The sequence below is a fragment of the Ursus americanus genome, chromosome 12, assembly GCF_024610735.1.
Source record: "Ursus americanus isolate L20-20 chromosome 12, mUrsAme1.1.p, whole genome shotgun sequence".
Lineage (NCBI taxonomy): Eukaryota > Metazoa > Chordata > Mammalia > Carnivora > Ursidae > Ursus > Ursus americanus.
Window position 1 is genome coordinate 48,009,896 of NC_142138.1, and position 21,780 is coordinate 48,031,675.

A 21,780-nucleotide genomic window follows, 5' to 3' on the forward strand; every position below is an offset into this window, starting at 1 on the left:
AGCTTAAGCATTGCAAAAGCCCTCTGAAGTAGTATTCATATTCCTGTTACACAGATGAGAAAACTCAGGCAGACAAATGTTAAGTTTTCCAGTCTCAAAATGTATTAACTCACAGGTCTATGCATTGAACCACTACCCTGCTTATCACGACTTTCAAGATTATTTTCTCATTGTATTACAAGATAACCATTCTTTATGTTAGGCCCCAATTTTGAAAATTCATTCATTCAGCAATGTTTATTGGGCACCTATTATGTGCCTGCTACTATTCTAGCAACAGAAGATGTAACAGTGAATAAAAGAGCAAACCAACTCTGATCTTGGGAAGTTTACATTTGAGTGAGTAGTAGCAAGTCATAAACATAATAAATAAGTAATTGATTTGTAGGTTGTGCTTAAAACAATGCTTGCATGGAAAAAAAGAACACAACTTTTTATGGCCCTTCAGATTATCTTCTCCACGACGGGGAATGAAGAGAAAGACCACCCATTTTGTAGAAGGTGGAGATGCTGGCAACAAGGAAGACCAGATCAATAGTCTTATTAGAAGGATGAACATGGTATCTACCATGATTATTTCTGTAATCTGGCCAGGTAATAAGTGACCACTTTCAAATTGAAAAAGAAAAGAAAAGGCTTAAGTCAATTATCTATATGTCCACTTTCTACCCTAAGAATCTAGAAAGAGGAGCAAAGTAAGTCCAAAACAAGTAGAAAAAGGAAACAACAGAGGTAAGCAATGAAAAAAGAAAATGAACAAAAGCCAGAGAAAATCAGAAAGCCAAAAGGTGGATCTTTGAAAAGATCAATAAAATTAGTAACTTTTAACTAGACCAATCAAGGAAAAAAGAAAGAAAGAAAGAAAGAATGCACCAATTAACCAGTATCAGAAATGAAAGAGGGTCATAATTATAGATCCTAAGACATTAAAAAAATAGAGAATTACAAATAAGTATATAGTATATATCCTTTTACAATTTTTACTCTTTCAAATAATAGTTATCTTAAGTTTTCCAAAAGGCTGTTTCAACCTATATTTTTGAAAATTATCTAAGTCAAGAGTGAGACTTTAAAAAATCTCCTATTTAGTATAAGAAATTTTGCACACCTGAATCCCCTACCCACCTACTTTTGTTGTTTCTCATAAATTGCTCTTTATTAAAAGAATCTAGGACTTAAATCTAAGTTATTTCATTTTAAAATTTTGTAAATATTTGTGGCTTTTTTTTCAGGATTAATTTCTGACACAGGCATTCAGTTTCAAAACTCAATTTCTAATCATAATTTTGGCCTAAATATAAGGTTAATTTTTTAAAAAGCGTAACATAAATGGAATGCCTTCTAATTCTTGAATTCATTAATTTAATTCAATGGTTCTCATACTTTCGCATGCATCAGAATCACCTGGAGGGCTTGTTAAAACAGACTGCTGGGCCCCAAACTACAGAGCTTCTGATTTAGTAAGTCTGGGGTTGGCCCTGAAAAATTTGTGCTTCTAATAAGTTCCCAGGTGATGCTTGCTGCTGGTCCAGAAACCATAATTTGAAAACCACTGTTGTAATTTATTACTCAGTTATTTAGTACATATATCTTCAATAATATTTTTAAAAAATGATATGTTGTATTTTCCGAGCCCTTGTGTATCTGAGAATTTTTGTCCTGAATCGATGCATTAATTATCAGCTTGGATGTATGATTACCTTTTCTCCTAAAAATTCATACTGCTCTGTTTCTTTCTGGAATTTAGTGTTGCTGAGACTGTATCTGTGGCTAGCCTAATTTTATCTACATAATCCTGCAATTCAAAATATTTTGCAGAATGTGCTAGGTAAAGGTCTCTGTGCTGTTCTGGTTATCAGTGACTTCTTTCTAATGGAATTTCATATTAATTCAGAAAAGTTAAAAAAATGACCTAAAATGTTTGTCTTTCATTATTAATTAACATCTGGAAAATGCCTATTAAAGCAGTTAGGATACAGGAAGTGAGCTAGAATAGTGACCGATACCATGGCAAGTGCTCAGTAAAATGCTAGGTATTACTGTTTTTTTCTTTTATTGTCTGCTGCCCCACTCCCATCCTGCTACCTTCATCACGAATTCCTTTTTGGGTTGTCTGTATATGTCCATCACCTTCCCTTTCATGATTTTAGTTGTTCTGTCCTGTTTCTGTATATTTTTAGAGAGATTCCTAAGTCTATCTTTCGCAACACTGATTCAAGTTTCCACGGCTTCAATTTTGCTCTGTCGTAACAGCAATGTGGATTTTTTGTGCTACTGTATTTTTGCTTCTTTACAGTTTTTCTTGTTTTTCTTTTTCTTTTTTTCTTTTTTTTTTTTTTTTTTGACCATTTCCCTATCCACTCTGTATCTTCTCATCTCGTGAATTGCCCCTTGCTTTTATTGTCTGCTTGGTTGGGCAAATCCCCTCTTCAGGACTAAAGGTAGACATAACGTTCATGTTCACATTTCAAAGCCAAATTGGCGGAAGCTTGCAGGCCATGGGACTTTGTGAGATTAAAGTAGGAAAGTTTTATCTTTTTCTCCTTGCTTTGATCTGACACTCTGTACAGATGGAATACATGTAAAACTACATAATTCCCAGGGAACGGATACTAGGAATCTTGGAGCCTCTAATTTTACTTGAAGGTCTTAGCTTATGAGGATTAGAGCTCTTAAGCATTAGGCATTGCCTCTAGCTACCCCTTGCTAACCCTCACAGAGAGAGAAAGATATAAAGTCTTCATTCATTCTAGAGTCTATCCTATGGCACTGGAACAATAGCAATCCTGTTTGCCTTAAAACAGGTATAAAAGTGTTTAAGTGCTTCTTGACTCTGTTTTTATCTACTCCCAGTGTAGGAAAAAAAAATTAACCACTTCTCAAAAAGATTCTTATAATAATAGCTCTTTTGGGGGCGCCCTGGGGGCTCAGTCGTTAAGCGTCTGCCTTCGGCTCAGGGCGTGATCCCAGGGTCCTGGGATCGAGCCCCACATCAGGCTCCTCTACTAGGAGCCTGCTTCTTCCTCTCCCACTCCCCCTGCTTGTGTTCCCTCTCTCGCTGGCTGTCTCTATCTCTGTCAAATAAATAAATAAAATCTTTAAAAAAAATAGCTCTTTTGATACATCCAATCCTATACATATTCTCAAAAATACCTGGTCAGGAACTAGGAGTGGCAAAGAAGTGCTTTTAGAGTTTATTTGAGAGAAAGAGGAGGGGCAGAGGGAGAGGAAGAGAGAGAGAATCTCCAGCAGACTTCCCACTGAGCATGGAGCCTGAAGCGGGGCTGATCCACAACCCTGAGATCATGATCTAAGCCAAAATCAAGAGTCCAGTGCTCAAGTGACTAGGCCATCCAGGCACCCAAGAAGGGTTTTTAATGATACACCCCATCACCCAAAGTTTAATACCCATCAATGAAGCTCACCAAATAGAAAGTTAGTGAAAATTGCTTGACAATTATGACAACCAACTAAATGAGAAGTAAACATTTTGTTGTTTCTTTGAAATTTTTTATACTCCTTATATCTTCATATATATTTTATACTCCTTCTATCTTCATATATTTGAGTGAGGATTTTAGAGAGTCCACCTGAGGGTCTACTCATTTAAAATCTAAGTTACTACATTTTAATTACTAAAATGAGAATGATCATTGACTACAGTTAACCTATAAATTGGTTCAACCTATATAATTGGTTCAATTCCTTCTCAAAAAATAAATACCTCAAATTTTTATTATATAAATTATGTCTTATAATGGTGGCATTCTCCGTATTAGAATCCCCCCACCCCTAAGATGAGAACTGAAGATTGAAGGTCAATGGGTATCAGAATCCTGAGATTCTTGAGGAAAAAACATCATATACAATCCTAGTCTCATCGCAGATCTACTGAATTAGATACTCTCTGAGCCCAGGATGAGCTTACTTAATAATCTCCTTAGGTGACTATTATCACACTAAAGACCCTGGTGATCCCTACTTATAGGTTTATATTATAAACCTATAAAAATGGTAAAACTAAAGAAAAGCCTTTGGGAATGATTTAGAATAATGTACAAGGAACAAATATAAAAACACACACGTACACATACACATAATTTCTACAAAAAAGTTACCATATTCTCATCTAGTATAAACTTGCTATTAAAACAAGGCTTTAGGGAACTAGAAAGGCTAAAGCAAAAGATATTTCAACCACTCAAACTATTATTGTTAGCTCAATTCATTTCTAATATGTTTTTATTTTACACTATTTAATAGAGAAATTTATAATTCCATTTTAATATTCCACTACACTAAAGTAAAAGACCAAACATTTGGAACTAGTGAATGAAAATCCAGAAATAATTTGATCCATTAAACCTTTGGCATCTCCCTTGAAAAGTACATATGTTTCTTTGTGCTATTTCTTAGTATATTAATATGAGAAATGCATGAAACCCAGAGGTTAATAGGAATACTGGGAGGTTTACTAGACCACTTACAGTGTAATTGTGACCTGTCATTCCTGTGAATTTTTTTTTAAACAGTGATTAATCTTAGTGCTATATTCATAGATTATTTTCAGGCTGATATTTTTTGTTTAAGAAATACAAAAGTGGGTCTCTCGATATTTTCATCCTACAATATGTTGAGAATATTACAAAAGCATAATAGAGTAAATTAATACAGAATGAACAGGGGTGGGGAAGTAACTATAACATAGTGGTTAAATTCATAATATTAAGAGCCAGATAGCAAGAATCCCAATATATCTGGATACAAGCTGCGTGACATTACAGAATTTACTTGACTTTTCTGTACCTCAGTTTCTTTTTCAGTAAAACAGGTAAATAAATGTGACCAACTGATCAGGTTGTTGTACTGATCAAACAACATAACACATGAAAAACTCTTAGCATCTAGTACCTAGTAAGATGGCCTATATTATTTTTTTATTAAATATTTAATTTTAATTCCAGTATAGTGAACATACAGTGTTATTTATATTGGTTCTAGGTATACAATGTAGTGATTCAACAATTCTACACATTACTCCATCATGACAAGTGTACTCTTAATCCCCTTTACCTATTTCACTCATCCCCTGACCCACCTCCCCTCTGGAAACCATTTGTTTGTTCTCTATAGTAAGAGTCTGTTTTTTGGTTTCTCTATCTCTTTTATCCCCCCCTTGTTCACTTGTCTTATTTCTTAAATTCCACAAATGAATGAAATCATATGGCATCTTTCTTTCTCTGACTGACTTATTTTACTTGGCATTATACTCTCTAGCTCCATCCATGTTGTTGCAAATGGCAAGATTTCATTCTTTTTATGACTGAATAATATTCCATTGTTTGTGTGTGTGTGTGTGTGTGTATATATATATATATATATATATATATATATATATATATATATATATTTCTGTATCCTTTCATCTATTGATGGACACTTGGGCTGCTTCTATAGTTTGGCTACTGTAAATAATGCTGCAATAATCATAGGGATGCATGTATCCCTCTGAATTCGTATTTTTGTATTCATTGGGTAAATACCCTGTAGTGTAATTACTGGTTCATAGGGTAGTTCTATTTTTAATTTTTTGAGGAATCTACATACTGTTTTCCACAGTGGCTGCACCTGTTTGCATTCCCACCAACAGAGCAAGAGGATTCCTTTTTCTCCACATCTTTGCCAACACTTGTTTCTTATGTTTTTTGATTATAGCCATTCTGACAGGTGTGAAGTGATATCTCATTGTAGTTTTGATTTCCGTGATGATGAGTGATGTCGAGCATCTTTTCAAGTGTCTGTTGGCCATTTGTATGTCTTCTTTGGAGAAATGTCTGTCCATGTCTTCTGCCCAATTTTTAATTGGATTATTTGGTTTTGGGGTGTTGAGTTTGATAAGTTCTTTATATATTTTAGAAACTAACCCTTAATCGGATATGTTATTTGCAAATATTTTCTCCCATTCAGTAGGCTGTCTTTTAGTTTTGTTGATCATTTCCTCTGCTGTGCAGAAGTTTTTATCTTGGTGTAGTCCCAACACTTTATTTTTGCTTTTATTTACCTTGTCTCAGGAGACGTATCTAGAAAAATGTTGCTATGGCCAATGTCAGAGACATTACTGCCCGTGTTCTCTTCTAGGATTTTATAGTTTCAGGTCTCACATTTAGGTCTTTAATTCACCTCAGATTTATTTTTGTGTATGGTGTAAGGAAGTGATCCCGTTTCAATCTTTTGCATGTGGCCATATAGTTTTCCCAACACCATTTGTTGAAGACACTGTCTTTCTCCCATGGCTTTTTCTTCCCTCCTTTGTCAAAGATTAATTGAGGGTTTATTTCTGGGTTTTCTATTGTGTTCCATTGATCTATGTGTCTCTTTTTGTGCAGTACTGTACTGTTTTGATTACTACAGCTTTGTAGTACAACTTGAAATCTGGAGTATGATATCTCAAGTTTTTTCATTTTCAAGATTAAAGTTTTGACTATTCAGGATCTTTGTGATTCCATGATATCTCAAGTTTTTTCATTTTCAAGATTAAAGTTTTGACTATTCAGGATCTTTGTGATTCCATATAAATTTTAGGATTGTTTGTTCTAGTTTTGTGAAAAATGCTTGGTATTCTAATAGGGATTTCATTAAATCTGAAGATTGCTTTGGGGAGTACGGACATTTTAACAATTTTTGTTCTTCCAATCCATGAGCGTGGAATATATTTCCATTTGTAGACATTCTCTTCAATTTCTTTCATCGATGTTTTATAGTTTTCAGAGTACAGGTTTTTCACCTCTTTGGTTGGTTTATTCCTAGGTATTTTATTTTTGGTGTAATTATAAATGGGATCGCTTTCCTAATTTCTCTTTCCATTGCTTGTTAGTGTATAGAAATGCAATGGATTTCTGTATTTTAATTTTGTATCCTACAAACTTACTAAATTCATTTATCAGTTCTAGTAGGTTTTTGGTAGAGTCTTTAGGGTTTTCTATATATAGTATCATGTCATCCGTGAATAGTGAAAGTTTTATGTTTCCCTTGCCAATGTGGATAGCTTTTATTCCTTTTTCTTCTCTGATTGCTGTGACTAGGACTTCCAGTACTATATTGAATATAAGTGGTAAGAGTGGACATCCTTGTCTTGTTCCTGACTTTAGGGGGAAAGCCCTCGGTTTTTCTCCACTGAGGATGATATTAGCTGTGGGTTTATCATCTGTGGCCTTTATTTTGTGTTAAGTTTTGTTTTCTCCAAACCACTTTGTTGATAGTTTTTATCATGAAGCGATGTTGTACCTTTTCATATGCTTTTTCTGTGTCTACTGAAATATTATATGGCTTTGATCCTTTCTCTTGTTGATGTGCTGTATCATGTTGACTCATTTGTAAATACTGAAATACCCATGGCATCCTGGGAATAAATCCCACTGGACTGTGGTGAATGATGTTTTTAATGTATTATTGGATTCGGTTTGCTAATATTTTGTTGAGGATTTTTGCACCTATTTCATCAGAGATATTGGCCTGTAGGTCTCTTTTTTATAGTGTCTTTATTTGGTTTTGGTATCAGGAGAATGCTGGCCTTGTAGAATGAATTTGTGTTTTCCTTCTTCTATTTTTTTTTGGAATACTTTGAGAAGAACAGATATTAACTCTTCCTTGAATGTTTGTAGAATTTACCTGTGAAGCATCTGGTCTTGGGCTTTTGTTTGTTGGGAGTTTTTTGATGACTGCTTCAATTTCATTGCTAGTAACAGGTCTGTTCAGATTTTCTATTTTCTCCTGACTCAGTTTTGGGAGGGTATATGTTTCTAGGAATTTATCCATTTCTTCCAAATTGTTCAATGTGTTCACATATAATTTTTCATAATATTCTCTTAAAATTGTATTTCTGTGGTGCTGGTTATTATTTCTCCTCTTTCATTTCCAATTTTGCTTAAGTTATCTCTCTCTCCCTCTCTTTCTTTTTGGGAGTCTTTATCAATTTTGTGATCTTTTTAGAGAACCAGCTCCTGGTTTCATTGATCTGTTCTACTGTTTTTTTGTTTCTATTTCATTTATTTCTGGTCTAATCTTTATTATTTCCTTCTTCTATTGGTTTTGGGTTTTGTTTGTTCTTTTTTTTTAGCTCCTTTAGAAGTAAGGTTAGGTTGTTTATTTGGGATTTTTCCTGCTTCTTGAGGTGGGCTTATATTGCTATAAACTTCCCTCTTCAAACTACTTTTGCTGCATAGTAAAGATTTTAGAATGTTGTGCTTTCATTTTCATTTGTCTCCATGTACTTTTTGATTTCCTCTTTGATTTCCTGTTTGAACCATTCATTCTTTAGTAGCATCTTATTTAACCTCTCCCCCTATTTTTTCTTCGTGGTTGATTTCTAGTTTCATAGCACTGCAGTCAGAAAAGATGCATATGACTTTGATCTTTTTGAGTTTGTTGAGACTTGTTTTGTGGTGTAATATGTGATCTGTTCTGGAGAATGTTCCATGTGCACTTGAAAAGAATGTATATTCTGCCATTTTTGGATGGAATGTTCTGAACCTATCTGTTAAATCTATTTGTTCTAGTGTGTCATTCAAAGCCACCATTTCCTTGTGGATTTCCTGTTTGGATGATCTGTCCATCAATGTGAGTGGGGTGTTAAATTCCCTACTATTATTGTATTACTGTTGAATACCTCCTTTATGTTTATTATTAACTGTTTTAAGTACCTGGGTGCTCCTAAGTTGGGTGCATAAATATTTACAATTGTTATATCTTCTTTTTGGACTGTCCCCTTAATGATATAGTGTCCTTCTTTATCTCTTGCTACAGTCTTTGTTAAAAGTCTATTATGTCCAATATAAGTGTTGCTACCCCAGCTTTCTTTTCATATTCGTTTGCATGGATAAATGCTTCCCCATCCATTCACTTTCAACCTTCCTGTGTCTTTAGGTCTGAAATGAGTCTCTTGTAGGTCTTATTTTTTTACCCATTCTGTCATCCTATGTTTTTGATTAGAGTACTTAGTCCATTTACCCTCAAGGTAATTATTGATAGATATGTATTTATTGTCATTTTGTTACTTGTTTTATGGTTATTTTGTAGTTTTTCTCTACTTCTTTCTTCTTTTGCTCTCTTCTCTCATGCTTAGTTGGCTTTCTTTAGTGATATAGATGGATTCCTTTCTCTCTCTTTCTCTCTCTCTCTTTTTTTTTTTTTTGCATCTCTATTACTGGTTTTTAATTTGTGGCGACTATTCTGTTTGTATATAACATCTTCTGTATATAGCAGTCTATATTAAGTTGATGGTTGCTTAAGTTTGAACCCATTCTTTACTCCTCTCCCCCTGGTGTTTTAGGTGTATGGTGTCATACTTTACACATTGCTTTATTTTGTGAGTCCCTTGACTGATTTTTACAGATATACTTATTTTTACTGCTTTTGTGTTTCCTACTTTTCTTACTCTTGCTTACGGTCTTTACTTTTCACTGAGAGTCCCCTTTAACATTTCTTGTAGGGCTAGTTTAGTGGTCATAAATTCCTTTAACTTTTGTTTGTCCAGGAAACTCTTTCTCTCTCCTTCTATTCTGAATGATGGCCTTGCTGGATAGACTATTCTTGGCTGCAATTTTTTTCCTTTCAGCACTTTGAATATATCATAAGATGGCCTATATTCTGTTAGTTAAAATTTCTTACTCAGTTACCAAAAGTTCACCAGCAAGTCAAGTTGGATGTCAGAGATTAAGAGGTAGTATCATTTCCCAAACCTTCTCAGTTATACACAGCTAAATATTAAGGATCAAAAGGTGTGTCTTTCATGTCTCAATGTGTCTATGCCTTTCCTAGGCTTTAGAGGAGATCATGAAGAAACAGGAATGGCTCCTACTTTTAAGAAGCTTATAATCCAAACAGGTCTGTCATTAACCAGATGTGTTAAATGAACTGAGAGCAATTTAGAAGCATTCCTTGAACTCTTGACTTCTGATCTATACACTTTTCAAATTAAGTTAAACTGATCAAAATTTCTCATATCATATCATGCCAGGTGTGTGCTAAAAGAGTTTCATCTTCTTATTTTATTTTAATTTAATTTTATCTATATTTTATCTTGTTTTGTTTTAAATGAGGGAAAGTGAGAAATGGTGCAGTTTCCTTTTTTTCCCTTTCAGAAGGGGCTTTGCAAGGGTTTTTGGTCCAATTTCTTCCTCACCTCGCCACCTTCAAAACGTCCTTCTCTCTCTCCCCACCTAATGAAAAAGTAGTATCTCTGAATTACTTAGTGGTGCTTTTTGCAAGCTCAGTTGAAATTATAAAGGAGAGGACACTGCTGCTGGGGAAAAAGATGGATCTGTCCAAAAAGAAGGTGAGACAGTTGCAGGAACACATGGTCATTTGTAACCGACTGAAGATTAGAAAGAAGAAATTAAAAAAGACACCCAAAGTTTTTTCTCAGTATCAGAGTTGGACCAAGCCCTCATACAGTTTATCTAAGTCAGTAAGAAATAAGGTTATTTATTGCTGAATTGATGACAGCTTCACTTCAAGCAAACGCTGCATGTTTACACTTTAAGAAAAATGCCTGAATGCTTCCTGTCATTTTTTTGTTCTTTGGAAGGAATTAAAGAATTTTTCCCTAATTCACCTCCTTGCTCAATTTTCCAATATAGTGATGGAGTGATACAGATAATAAGGCCATGATTTTGACAATGGTCACAGAAGAGTACATTCACAGATTTTCAAATCCAGATAGAATAAATGTTGCATTAGTAAATGACATTCATAGCCTATTAGAATTTAATGAGTATATTACATGTAGACAGAGACTTATCATGGCAGATATTGGATTAAGACATTTATGAAAATGACTAGCAGTTCATCTTTGGAGACAGATCTGAGTTTGAATCCAAACTATGACATGTCCTGGCTACGTAAACTTTGGCAAGTTGCTTAACCATCTGGAGTTTGAGCTTCTAAAGCTATAAAATGGGGCTAGTGATGTCTGCATCATAGAGTTATTTATATAAGAATGCATATAAAGTGTTCAATATGGTGCTGGGCAAATAAAGATCATATTATTCAAAGGCCCTGATATTCCTATATAGCTGCTACTCATTGTTTGAATAGCCAGTGCTGAGGAGTGCAGAAATGCTGACTGATTTTGCCGGTAACACAAAAGTCTGGCAATATAAAATTTCAAATGCTACCACTAGCACATATTAACTTATATATATACTGAGATTTATTAGCCCATGCATGAAAATTTACTTAAAATTACTGGTGCTATTTTAAGAAACATAGTCAAATTGACATAAAAAGGAAAACCAAGGTACTGCTTTGTTGTCATAAGGTTGTGTGAAGATTAGATGAACTAACCTAGTGGTCTTCTCAAAGAAGGATGTATATCCAGTGTTGCACTTCTTATGCAAGTAAGTATCCCATGGGCAAACTAATCTTAGGGAATCATTTTCTAGATCCTTGATTTCCATTATATTATATCTTATATTTTTTATTTTATCTTAAATTTTGTATGCCTGAGAAAGAGTAGTTAAAATATGCTGATTCTTTTATTTCCAACTCTTATGTCTTAACAGTCCTTTCTATCTTGGGAAAAAAAAGCTTATTTCTCAATGATCTCAAATATTATAATGACATATTGCTCAACAGTAAAAATTCTGGGGTATCAAAAAAATGATAATTCAAACTATTGGTTTTGGTTTTAAAGAAGTGATTTATGATTGGGTAACAAATATTTTTGACAGTCAGGTGACTTCCAAGTTACTTCTTCATCAAAACTGAACGAGGAGCTCATCAAATTGCCTAATTGTGTTTGGTGAAGATTGCTAAGTAACTTTTAGTTTATGATGTGGAAAGTGTTCAAAGATTTGGATTAAGTGAGTATAATAAAACTCTTTGCAGTCCCCTTTAATTATTTAGATGAACAAAGATTTTCAATATTCATATCCAAAAAACAATAGTAGAATAGAATAATGCCAATCCTGTCATTTTTAGGAAAAATGTGCATCAATAAGAAATATATGATTTAACTGTTTTTAAGAAGCTATATTTTCCTCAAGAAGTGTATTTCCAATAAAATTTACTTTTATGTTGAATAATTATCATTATTTATAATGAATTTATATTATGATAAAGTATAAATTGTCAATTAGAACAATACAGAAGAAAAATTACCATTAAAGCCTTAACCTAGAAATTTAAAAAATATAAATGTCATATTATAGACATATATTTTGTTAAAGAGAAATTCTATAGGGCAATCCATAAAAGATGTTCAAACTTAAATGAAAACAGGATAAAATTTGGTGAGGAAGTTGACTGGAAATACTAGTTCAATGGAAAAAATTATGTAAAACTTTCAACTATTATTTCAAGCCTGTTTATGTATTTTTAAATGAGTCATGATGAGTATAAAGTCACCGTGCTATTGAGACTCTATTAGGTTTATTTAAAAGAATAATGTAGCCATTCCATCTTAAGAATTAATATTTGCAGAATGTGGGAGACTATGTCTTTTATTATCACTTGAACTTATGGCTAAAATTTGTAAGGTTGACTTAAAATGGGTAAGGAGTACATAATTTATATTTTTTTAAATGTGGGGTATTCGTGGGCATAAAAATTTGAAGAACACTAAAATAATGGGTATAAAATCCTTACACACATTGAATCAAAGTATTAGACTCTACAAATGCATAGCAAGTGAAGTTAAGCTGGCCTGACCAGATTCCGTTACCTTCTCTAGTATGATCCTTCCTTTATCATCAGTCCTGTGTCATCTGGGCAGTCTGCACCTTTGAGCATCAGACACTGGATGGGTCTCTTGAGGATGCACTATGCCCCACACTTAAAGACCTTTTAGAATTTGGGGTAAAATATGCTATCAGGGATTCAGATAGTATTAAATTGTTGGGGCTGCTTACCAGGACACTCTTTCATTCAGGAAAACTGCAGGAAGCTTCTATGATTGACAAACAGTATTACCAACAGTCTATAAACGTAACTTTGGAAGACTCTCAGTGTGTAGTATAACTATGCTAATGGCAAGGACACTGCATTGAAACAGCTTCTCCCCACGACATTGGTTATCCCTTCCCTTCTACTGATAAAAAGGATGCCACTGTATGGGGATGACCGGCAAAACATAAAGGATGAGACAAAAGCAGGAGGCTACCAATACTGCTGTCTCCTACAGTTTAAGAGTCTGAGGAAATAACTACATTCATTGATATGTAAGTGTTTGTTCTGGGAGAGAACTGTTACTATTCAATATGTTAGAAGAAAAACATGGTATTGCACAATCATGAGCTTAATTTTACCCTCGTCTGCCTCTGACACCTGTTTCCTTTCCAAAGGCCTACTTAGTGGCACTTAGAATGGATTTTCTTTGCATAACATGGTTTGTATTCAACTTTAATTCTTAAAAATTTTTTCATTTTTGAAGTATAGTTGATATACAATGTTATATTAGTTTCAGATGTACCACATAGTGATTCGACAATTCTATGCATTACTCAACGCTCACCACCATAAGTGTAGTCACCATCTGTCATCATACAATGTTATTACAATATTATTGAATATATTCCCTATGCTGTACTTTTCATCTCCATGACTTATTTATTTTATAATGGGAAACATTTAATTTTAAATGGAGTGACATATTCTTTCTATTCTGAACACTCAAATACTGTTTTCTACTACTGTTCTCTCTCTTTTTTTTTAAAGATTTTATTTATTTGACAGAGAGAAAGAGAGCACAAGCAGGGGTAGCAGCAGAGGGAGGGGGAGAAGCAGGCTTCCCACTAAGCAGGGAGCCCAATGTAGGGCTGATCCCAGGACCCTGGGATCATGACCTGAGCTGAAAGCGGAAGCTTAATTGACTGAGCCACCAGGCACCTCTTCTACTACTTTTCTTAAGAATGAATTCTGATCCTATTTGTCACAATTTGTTTCAGAGACTTAGCTGTGGCCAGAGATTCTAAATTTGTGTCTGGAATACCATGTTTCTTGGATTTTACCACTGATTAATCTTTTGGCACTATTTTGGAGATAAGATCTCAAATCAAAATACTCAACGACACTAACCTTTCTTCATTTACCGTTCAATGTGGATTCTCAGGCCTTCCCAGACCTCTCAGGTAGAAGCACAACAACTTGTATTCTAATGAGTCCTCCAGGGTCTGGGGCACACTGAAGTTTGAGAACCACTGATCTACCAGAATCTCACCTCACAACAGGGCTTTCTATAAGTTAAAACTGGCTCCAGATTAGAAGTTAAATAAGAATATTTCCCTTGACAACATACATAAATCCTTACACATAAAATAATTGTACGTATAAATCATAAGTCCAAAAATTAAGGGTTAATCTAATTTTGGTTATGTAATCAGGCATTTGCTTCTATCAGGTTTTAAGATATTCAGCTTCTGAGAGCCAATGACAGTTTGATAGTTCTCTCGATGTTAGGGATAAATGTGTTGGCTTTATAGTCTGGGCAATGCTGGGGAGTTTGGTCTAATGCTTGGGGATTTAAGCCGAGGAATGGTTAAGGATGGTGAGGAATCTCATTCTAGTCATGCCCTCCTTTCCTAATTTCCCTTTTCACCGTTTGGTCTTCTTCCCCTTTTCCTTAGGGAGCTGAGTGATTGATAGCCTAATCCAATGACTGTATTACAGCTGCCTCAACTAGGACTCTTTTCCTTATCATTAGCAGTTAGCCTATGGTTAAATTCACAGCTCACTGCTTGGTACAGCCCCTGAGATTTAAGGGTCTGGCCTTTAGAAAATATTTAACATAAAACTGAAATCTTGACATACTGAGAACTCAGTTCTCTGCAAGGGCTTCTTTAATTAATCCAATGTACTGTACCATTGTTCTGTATGAGACGGTGACATGGTGAACTGTTTCTGAAGCTTACAGAGATGTGTAGTTCTAAATTAAACAGTCACTGACGTGTACCTACACTGATTTTTTAGTACAGTAGATATGCATGAATCTGTGAATATTTAAATTCAATCTCAAACAGTGACACAATACTCCTTAGTTTTACTTTCATAATAGAACATTTTTTGATTAATTTCAAGCTTGAAGTCATTCTTTATGGAAAACACACACACACACACACACACACACACACGCACACGCACACATACACACACAGAGGAAAGAAATTTAATAATTCATTAGCACTGCTGCAAAGGTAAGTTTTCTTAATATGCTTGTCAGAGTCCTTTGGTTTACAAAGTCTATCGAATATTTTCTTAGGAGGTGATATAGACATTAATTTATTTTCCTAATTTTGAATAAAAGGAAACATATATAATATCCACATGGCCATGAATGTGTTGGCTCTTAAATACTTTTTGATTTTACCATTTATCTGCAGGACAATAGTTATTTTAAAATACCTAAGGAAAGGATGTAGACCTTGATCTATGCTTTAAACCTTTGCCCTTGCTCCAGTCCGTCGATGAGCTGTAAGCATCTATGAATATGGCAGCTGAGTCCCAGATGAAAAATTATGCATCTCATAAACTGCTATTCTGCTGAAATGTCAAGCCAAGGCAAGGCTGTACCTCAAACTCAGCACTTGGCATTTTCCTTCTGTCTGCTTTGTTGCCATGAAGCAAACATGAACAGTGAGGATTTGTGTAGGGCAGGTAGCAGGCGAGCTCACCGTCAAAAATCTATTATTAGGGCTCTGATCTCCTGAACAGACCAACGACAGCCAAACAGTGTAAAATTCGGGCTCCAGGAAAGGCAATATAATGCAAAAGGGGATTCTTTGTCAATCTGTACATGAATATATTCAAATGAGCTTGATTTAAATGAGAATACTTCTAATGGTGAGCTTCTCTCAACCAAACTGATAATTTATAATGAAATTTGTAATTCAGCATCTTTATTTGATATGCCTACTTTGACTGTTCTGCAAATATACTACATATATTTATATAACAAGGTCTTTAATAATTTGATCAGTTAAACTTGTGATGGCCTAAGAATATTTATGTGAATAATAGACTATATCTTTTTGCATTATTTTGTACACACAGACAAAAAAGAAAAGAGATGAGTGAGTATAAAGTAAAAGGTTCTCCTTTTAATTATTCTTTTTTGGCATAATTTATCAGTGCTTTTTTTATTCATTTAAATGTTACCTTTATTTTTCAGGTTATTTTAGATATTTCAGTATTAAAACCTAAGCTCTTATTGATAAAGATGGTGACAATAGATAGTCGAAATTTTATGACAGTGAGTAGGCGTGTTTTTCTAAAAGGATTTTATGCATCAGTAATTATGTGATTGACAATAAAAAAAGTCCAGCCCATTAACAACAGCTCCTCATAAGAAAAAAAACAAAATCAATACTGCACTTTATGATATAATTGTAATGTATGGTGTAAGAACTTAAAGTAATCTTGCCAAAATCTTCAGTTGCTTGCATGTGTGTAAATAGCTATTCAAAGCAAATTGTAACTTTTGGGTTTTCAATCTACTATGTGTTCTGTCATTGTCCTCATTTTACAAAAATAAACTAATAAATACATCAAAATAAGTTTAAGTTCATGAGTGGAATGGGTTAAATTAAATTTGCTTTTAAGTAATGCCCAGTACCTGAGTTCAACACTGCTGAGTCACTATATGGTCCCAATAATCATGCTTAAGTAACTTTTTAAAACACGAACATGAAATATTGATTTTAAAATGAAAACACCTTTAGGAGGCTTGTAACTATGAGAACTCAGAGTTCAGTGCCTAATAGCCCAAGCAGTTGGATTTCAAATCATTCATTATTTATTTGAGAATATAAGGGCATTTATGGAGTATGCCATTGTCATTTATTAAGAAATACACAATCTTCTCTTAAATCTGTAATATCCTATATGTAATTAGTAAATTTGGGTTCCTGAAATAGAGATCAAATCTTGAAGGCCATCTTTGTTGAATTATTCAGAAATCAGTATTAGAATTTTTAGGTATTACTGTCAAATAAAATGTGTTCTATTGTTTTAACTGAGCAGGTTGGCACAGACAATAATTTCAAAAAGCCATCCAAAATTGAAATTGAGAACAAGATTTCCTTTTTTGAGTAAATAGAACAAGCGTGGTAAATAAAATAATGTAAAACAACGATTTTATTTTCCAAGCTTATAGGAAGTGAATTAATTGAGTCTAAAGCATCCATCATCATTTCAAAGTGCCTTCTGCAGAAAAATTACATATCTTTTCCCTATGTGTGGGTATGTGTCTGTGTTTCTATGTGTAACAAACAAAATATATACAGGATAATGGAATTACACAACAAACTCCAAAAATATGCCCATCCCCCATCAACAGAAAGACACCTAAAACACAACAAGGAATAAGTCCCTCAAATGAATTTACCCCCTGAAAGATACTTGATCACTGTTTCCCCTAAAGCAGCTAGAAATTAATATATACCATCCTCATGAAGTCAGTTGCAAGAAAGATGTATCTTTGGGTATGTCATTCAGGACTCATTCTTAACCACATCTCAAAGAATCTTATCCACAGGGAAGACTGACTGTGAAAATGTCACACCACAGTTGGAAGACGCCATTTACCTAGGTGATGGTAATCACTGAGTGAAGGGCTATCTTTACATTCCTCCATTATTTGTGGATAAGGCCAAGAAGAAGGTCAAAATTTGAAACTAAAAAAAGAAAAAAATAAATAAACTAAAACTAGGAAAAATAATCAGTAATTCACTCAAGGATGGGGTTCATAAATAATGTTACTGATGAGATCAGTGGTTCTTCCAGAGAAATAAATAAAGGCATGGAATCTCCCGCTAGAAACAAAACACAGCAATAATCTGCTCAACTGTTTGGTGACATATGAACTAATTGTTGTTTGATAATTAAAAAAAAAAGTTTTCTGCATGGATTCCGGAAAAAGGAAAGTTAGGTGGTAACAACTGGCAGTGTAAAGTCCCTACTTTACAGAAGAAAGGTAGGGAATGATGATACTTAAGAGTCGGTAATTTAGACAGAAGTATTTGTATGGTGGAGAGCTTAATTAGCCATCTTGGCTCATGAAAAACTTCCTTATGAATACTGACTAAGCTTACTTTTGATATTGTTCTTACTATGAAATCACTTTTAATTTTATAATTCAACCTTTAATGGACTCATGGAGCATGAATCTTGCCAGATATTTCTCCAATTGAAATTCAGGTTTATAAATCATTCCATTATGAATGTGGTTCATATGTTTTGCCCCCACCAGCTCCCACCCCCCGATTCTAATCATCTATAGATGAGTTGGAAAAAGGCAGTTTCTAAAATAACAAAGCTGAGGATGAGATCTTGAAATCTCTTGCTCTTGATAAAAAATTTTAAAGTGCAACAAATAGAAGTAAATTTGATGACTTCTGGAGGCTTCATGACTTCTTTTATCAAATAAAGAGCTCTCCCTCTAATCAGTAGCTTCCTGAATTTTTGAAGTTAACCATAATAAAACAGTCATTTTACATCACAACCCAGTATAGAAATATACACATATATACATATATATATATATACACACACGTGTGTATTACGTATATAACTGAAAAAGATGTTTGACCAATGTTTATCCCATCTGTGTGCAAAGCATTTTGACATTTTTTTCTGTTCTACTTGATTTTTTAAATGTTGATTATAGTTCTCTAACTTGGTTCCATAGTACATTCATGAGTTGGGAACCAAAGTTTGAAAAACATTGCTTTAAAGTACTCTAGAATTCAGACTAATCATGTTTGAAATAATTCCACTGACATTCCTTGACTGAGGTTCTGTCTTCCCAACGCTAGTCACTACCCCTTATTAGCTAATATGCTTTAGAAAGACATTACAGAATGTGACTATTTTTCTGTAGTATGTGCAGTACCCCAAGTACCTCATTATTTCCCCATTTAAACAAAACAAAACCTTCATGTCAAATAGCAGCAATCTTATTTTGAGAAAAAAGAATAAAGACTGAATAGAGAGCTGGAGAATCCTGAAGGGGAAAAACACTTTTCCTGGCAATGGAAAGTATGTGCTGTATTTCAGGTGGTTATCCAAAATTGAATACTTTTCAGCTTTCACTTAAAAAAAAAAAATCTGCGATTCAAGCTGCTCTTCTAAAAGCAGACACTCCAGTGTTCCGAGAGAATACTTGGGAAAGTATTAGCACTGTGCTGTGGTAATTTTTTTAATCTTATAAAAATATCTGGCATATTTTGTATGACATTGTACATTGAAGCAGCATTTGAAGTCTTGACAGCCATGTTTGATAAAAGTAGGAATGGTATTTAGCCATTTTGATATTTCCATCATTCCTAAAATCTGAAGCCATTATTATTTAACACAGTTTTGGTGGGCTAGGTTTTGTTATAACTCACTCTGAAGGTACTGTGTTATAAAACTTGCTTCTGTCCTCAAATATATTACTATTGCCTGTTTAAACTGCTTTTCAGATTCTATTACCTTTAAATTAAAGCCAACACTGCTTTAAAGGAGAAAAATTCTATCAATTTTGTCAATATGGAGAAAGGCTATTTTCAAAACAGACTGTTTAATGTGAAGGGACTTAATATAGAACCTATTAGAAATGAGGTACAAGCCCTTAAAAATGTTAGGGACTTTTCTGTGGTTTAAAATGAAAGTTCCACCCAGGCTTAGCTGAGCTTATAGCCCAAGTGAATATTTATATATGAATTTATAAATCTTAGAAATAGAGTTTCATGGAAATGTTAACAGGCCCTGAGGTATAGCTGAACTTGTTTTCAGGTAGCACTGTAATTTCCAGTGTGTGTATGCTTAAAGACTACAACACAAAAGACTTTTTCTAATGCTGTAATTTTGTAGTTTTATTAGACTGAGTTACAGTATGGGAGAATATTCAGAAATTGCAGCTTAAATGAGAAAACGTGAATGGTGTTACTTATATAAAATACTACTGCAATAGTTCTTTTATTAATTTTTAATGTTCAGCACCCTCTGTGACCTCCTTTATTCTCTTGCTGTCAACATGGCAGGCTGGAAAAATTGAAATGGGCTGACAGAAAACATAGTGCACGTTACAGCCCAACTCTGGAGTCTCTTGACTCTCTTTCTGCTGCACATGCTAACGCGGACCACGTTATCCTGCATTACAATAATATTTAAGGCTCTGTTTGATAGCTCCTGATAAAAGAGAGTTGTGTTTGGACCCTGAGCAGGTGCTTCTCGTCAGCTTTCCTCTTTCTGACACTGTGGGAATGGGAATGGCAGTCAATTAAAAGCAGAATATAATTTTTAAAAAAATCATGGCTCATAGACACACTTCATGTTCTCAAAATATAGTACCTCAGAATGGATAGTGTTTTATTTGTGTCTACCCAGCCTCTGCCAAAAGCATATTTTGGTCTGATTCAGCAATGCTTTTGTCAAACAGTGGGACACTGCTATATTATGTATATTTACCACTGCCTCTATCACCAAGGAGACTAATCCCCATACCAGTACAGTCCAGAACCTTACAGCATTGTCTTTGCAAGACCAAGTTCATGTTGTCACAGCAACGGAGTGCACAGGGCAAAGATACTGAACGACATATTGGGATTAAAACTTCTGCTTCTGTTTTAAATGCAAGTGTTTGATGATGAGAAAAGATAGGCAAAGGTGTGAGGTCTGAAATGGCCTCTCAGCTAACGCCATAAACGCGGTTTTAAGAATTTGTTTGGGACAGTTATAAAAGCAAGATTTTTTGAAGAAGGTAGATTTCAAAATTCTAGGAAAAGTGAAACAAATTCAGACTCTGAAAAAGATATTATCATTAGGGTGCTTCTGTTTTTCTCGGAGACGGCACTGGTATTAGCCCTTACTAGAGAGTGACAAGACATCTGTGACAATGAGAAATTCTGAGGCGAGTGTAGACCACGAGAGAATAGAATTCACACATATCCCTATCTTGATATTCTCTCGACTTTTGCTATCAGTCACTTGAGCCCTCACACTCAATATGTTCCATCTGTCATAACTATTAGGAATTTTGACCAGAAGGAGTTATAAGAATTTGGGATCATAAAAGACATGATGTACTTGCTTGCAACATGACCTCTGAATTTTCAGCAACCTTCAAGGAAACAAAATGTAAGAAGAGGGCAACACGTACCAGATACTCCTCCGTATGTAGTCCTCTTCCCAAAGCCTACTGCTGGCCAAGGTGTGCCGTCGGCTTTTAATCCCATTAGACCTGAGACAGTGTTGGTGGCTGTAACACCATCTGCGCCACCTATGAAAAACACTTCATCATTTACCTGCGGTTTTTTAAAGAGACAATGGTCAAAAGCCATTCAAACCCACACAACCCAGGAACATGAACACTTCCTCTTGAGAACATTTCCTTCCCTCAAGTGACTTTACTACTTTCATTCCTACCATTAGGCTTAAAATGCTAGATATAAAAATTTTTAACTCCTATCAATTCATTTTTCCATTTATTATACAGATGCCATTATACATTTATAGATGCCAAATGTTTTGAATTTGGTGTTATTTCCCAGGTAGTTTACAATACCCTTGCAAATCAAGATGCAACTTGCATTGGGTAGGGCACAGCATACATGATTTATAAAATCATTTGCTGCATGAATTATGTGTTCAATAGATATTTATTGGATGTATGTTTAAGGCGGTACACTACACCCTATCAAATATAAAGGGAACTCAAAAGAAATTTCATATTGTGGAAGCTGGTCTCTTTTTGTTTTGTACTCCATTAAAGGTTCAAATGCTGCTGCTGGATTGTTACATTACGAG

General features: G+C 34.4%; 1 protein-coding gene across 2 annotated transcripts in view; it reads right to left on the reverse strand.

Moving 5' to 3' along the window:
• Window positions 1-21,780, reverse strand: part of DPYD (dihydropyrimidine dehydrogenase) — a 793,664-nt gene that overhangs the window by 196,704 nt on the left and 575,180 nt on the right. For both annotated transcript variants that reach the window (XM_045801716.2, XM_045801717.2), the window contains one exon: window positions 21,134-21,253. In XM_045801716.2, the coding sequence (XP_045657672.2) occupies window positions 21,134-21,253 (120 nt within the window). The remainder of the gene's footprint in view (window positions 1-21,133; window positions 21,254-21,780) is intronic.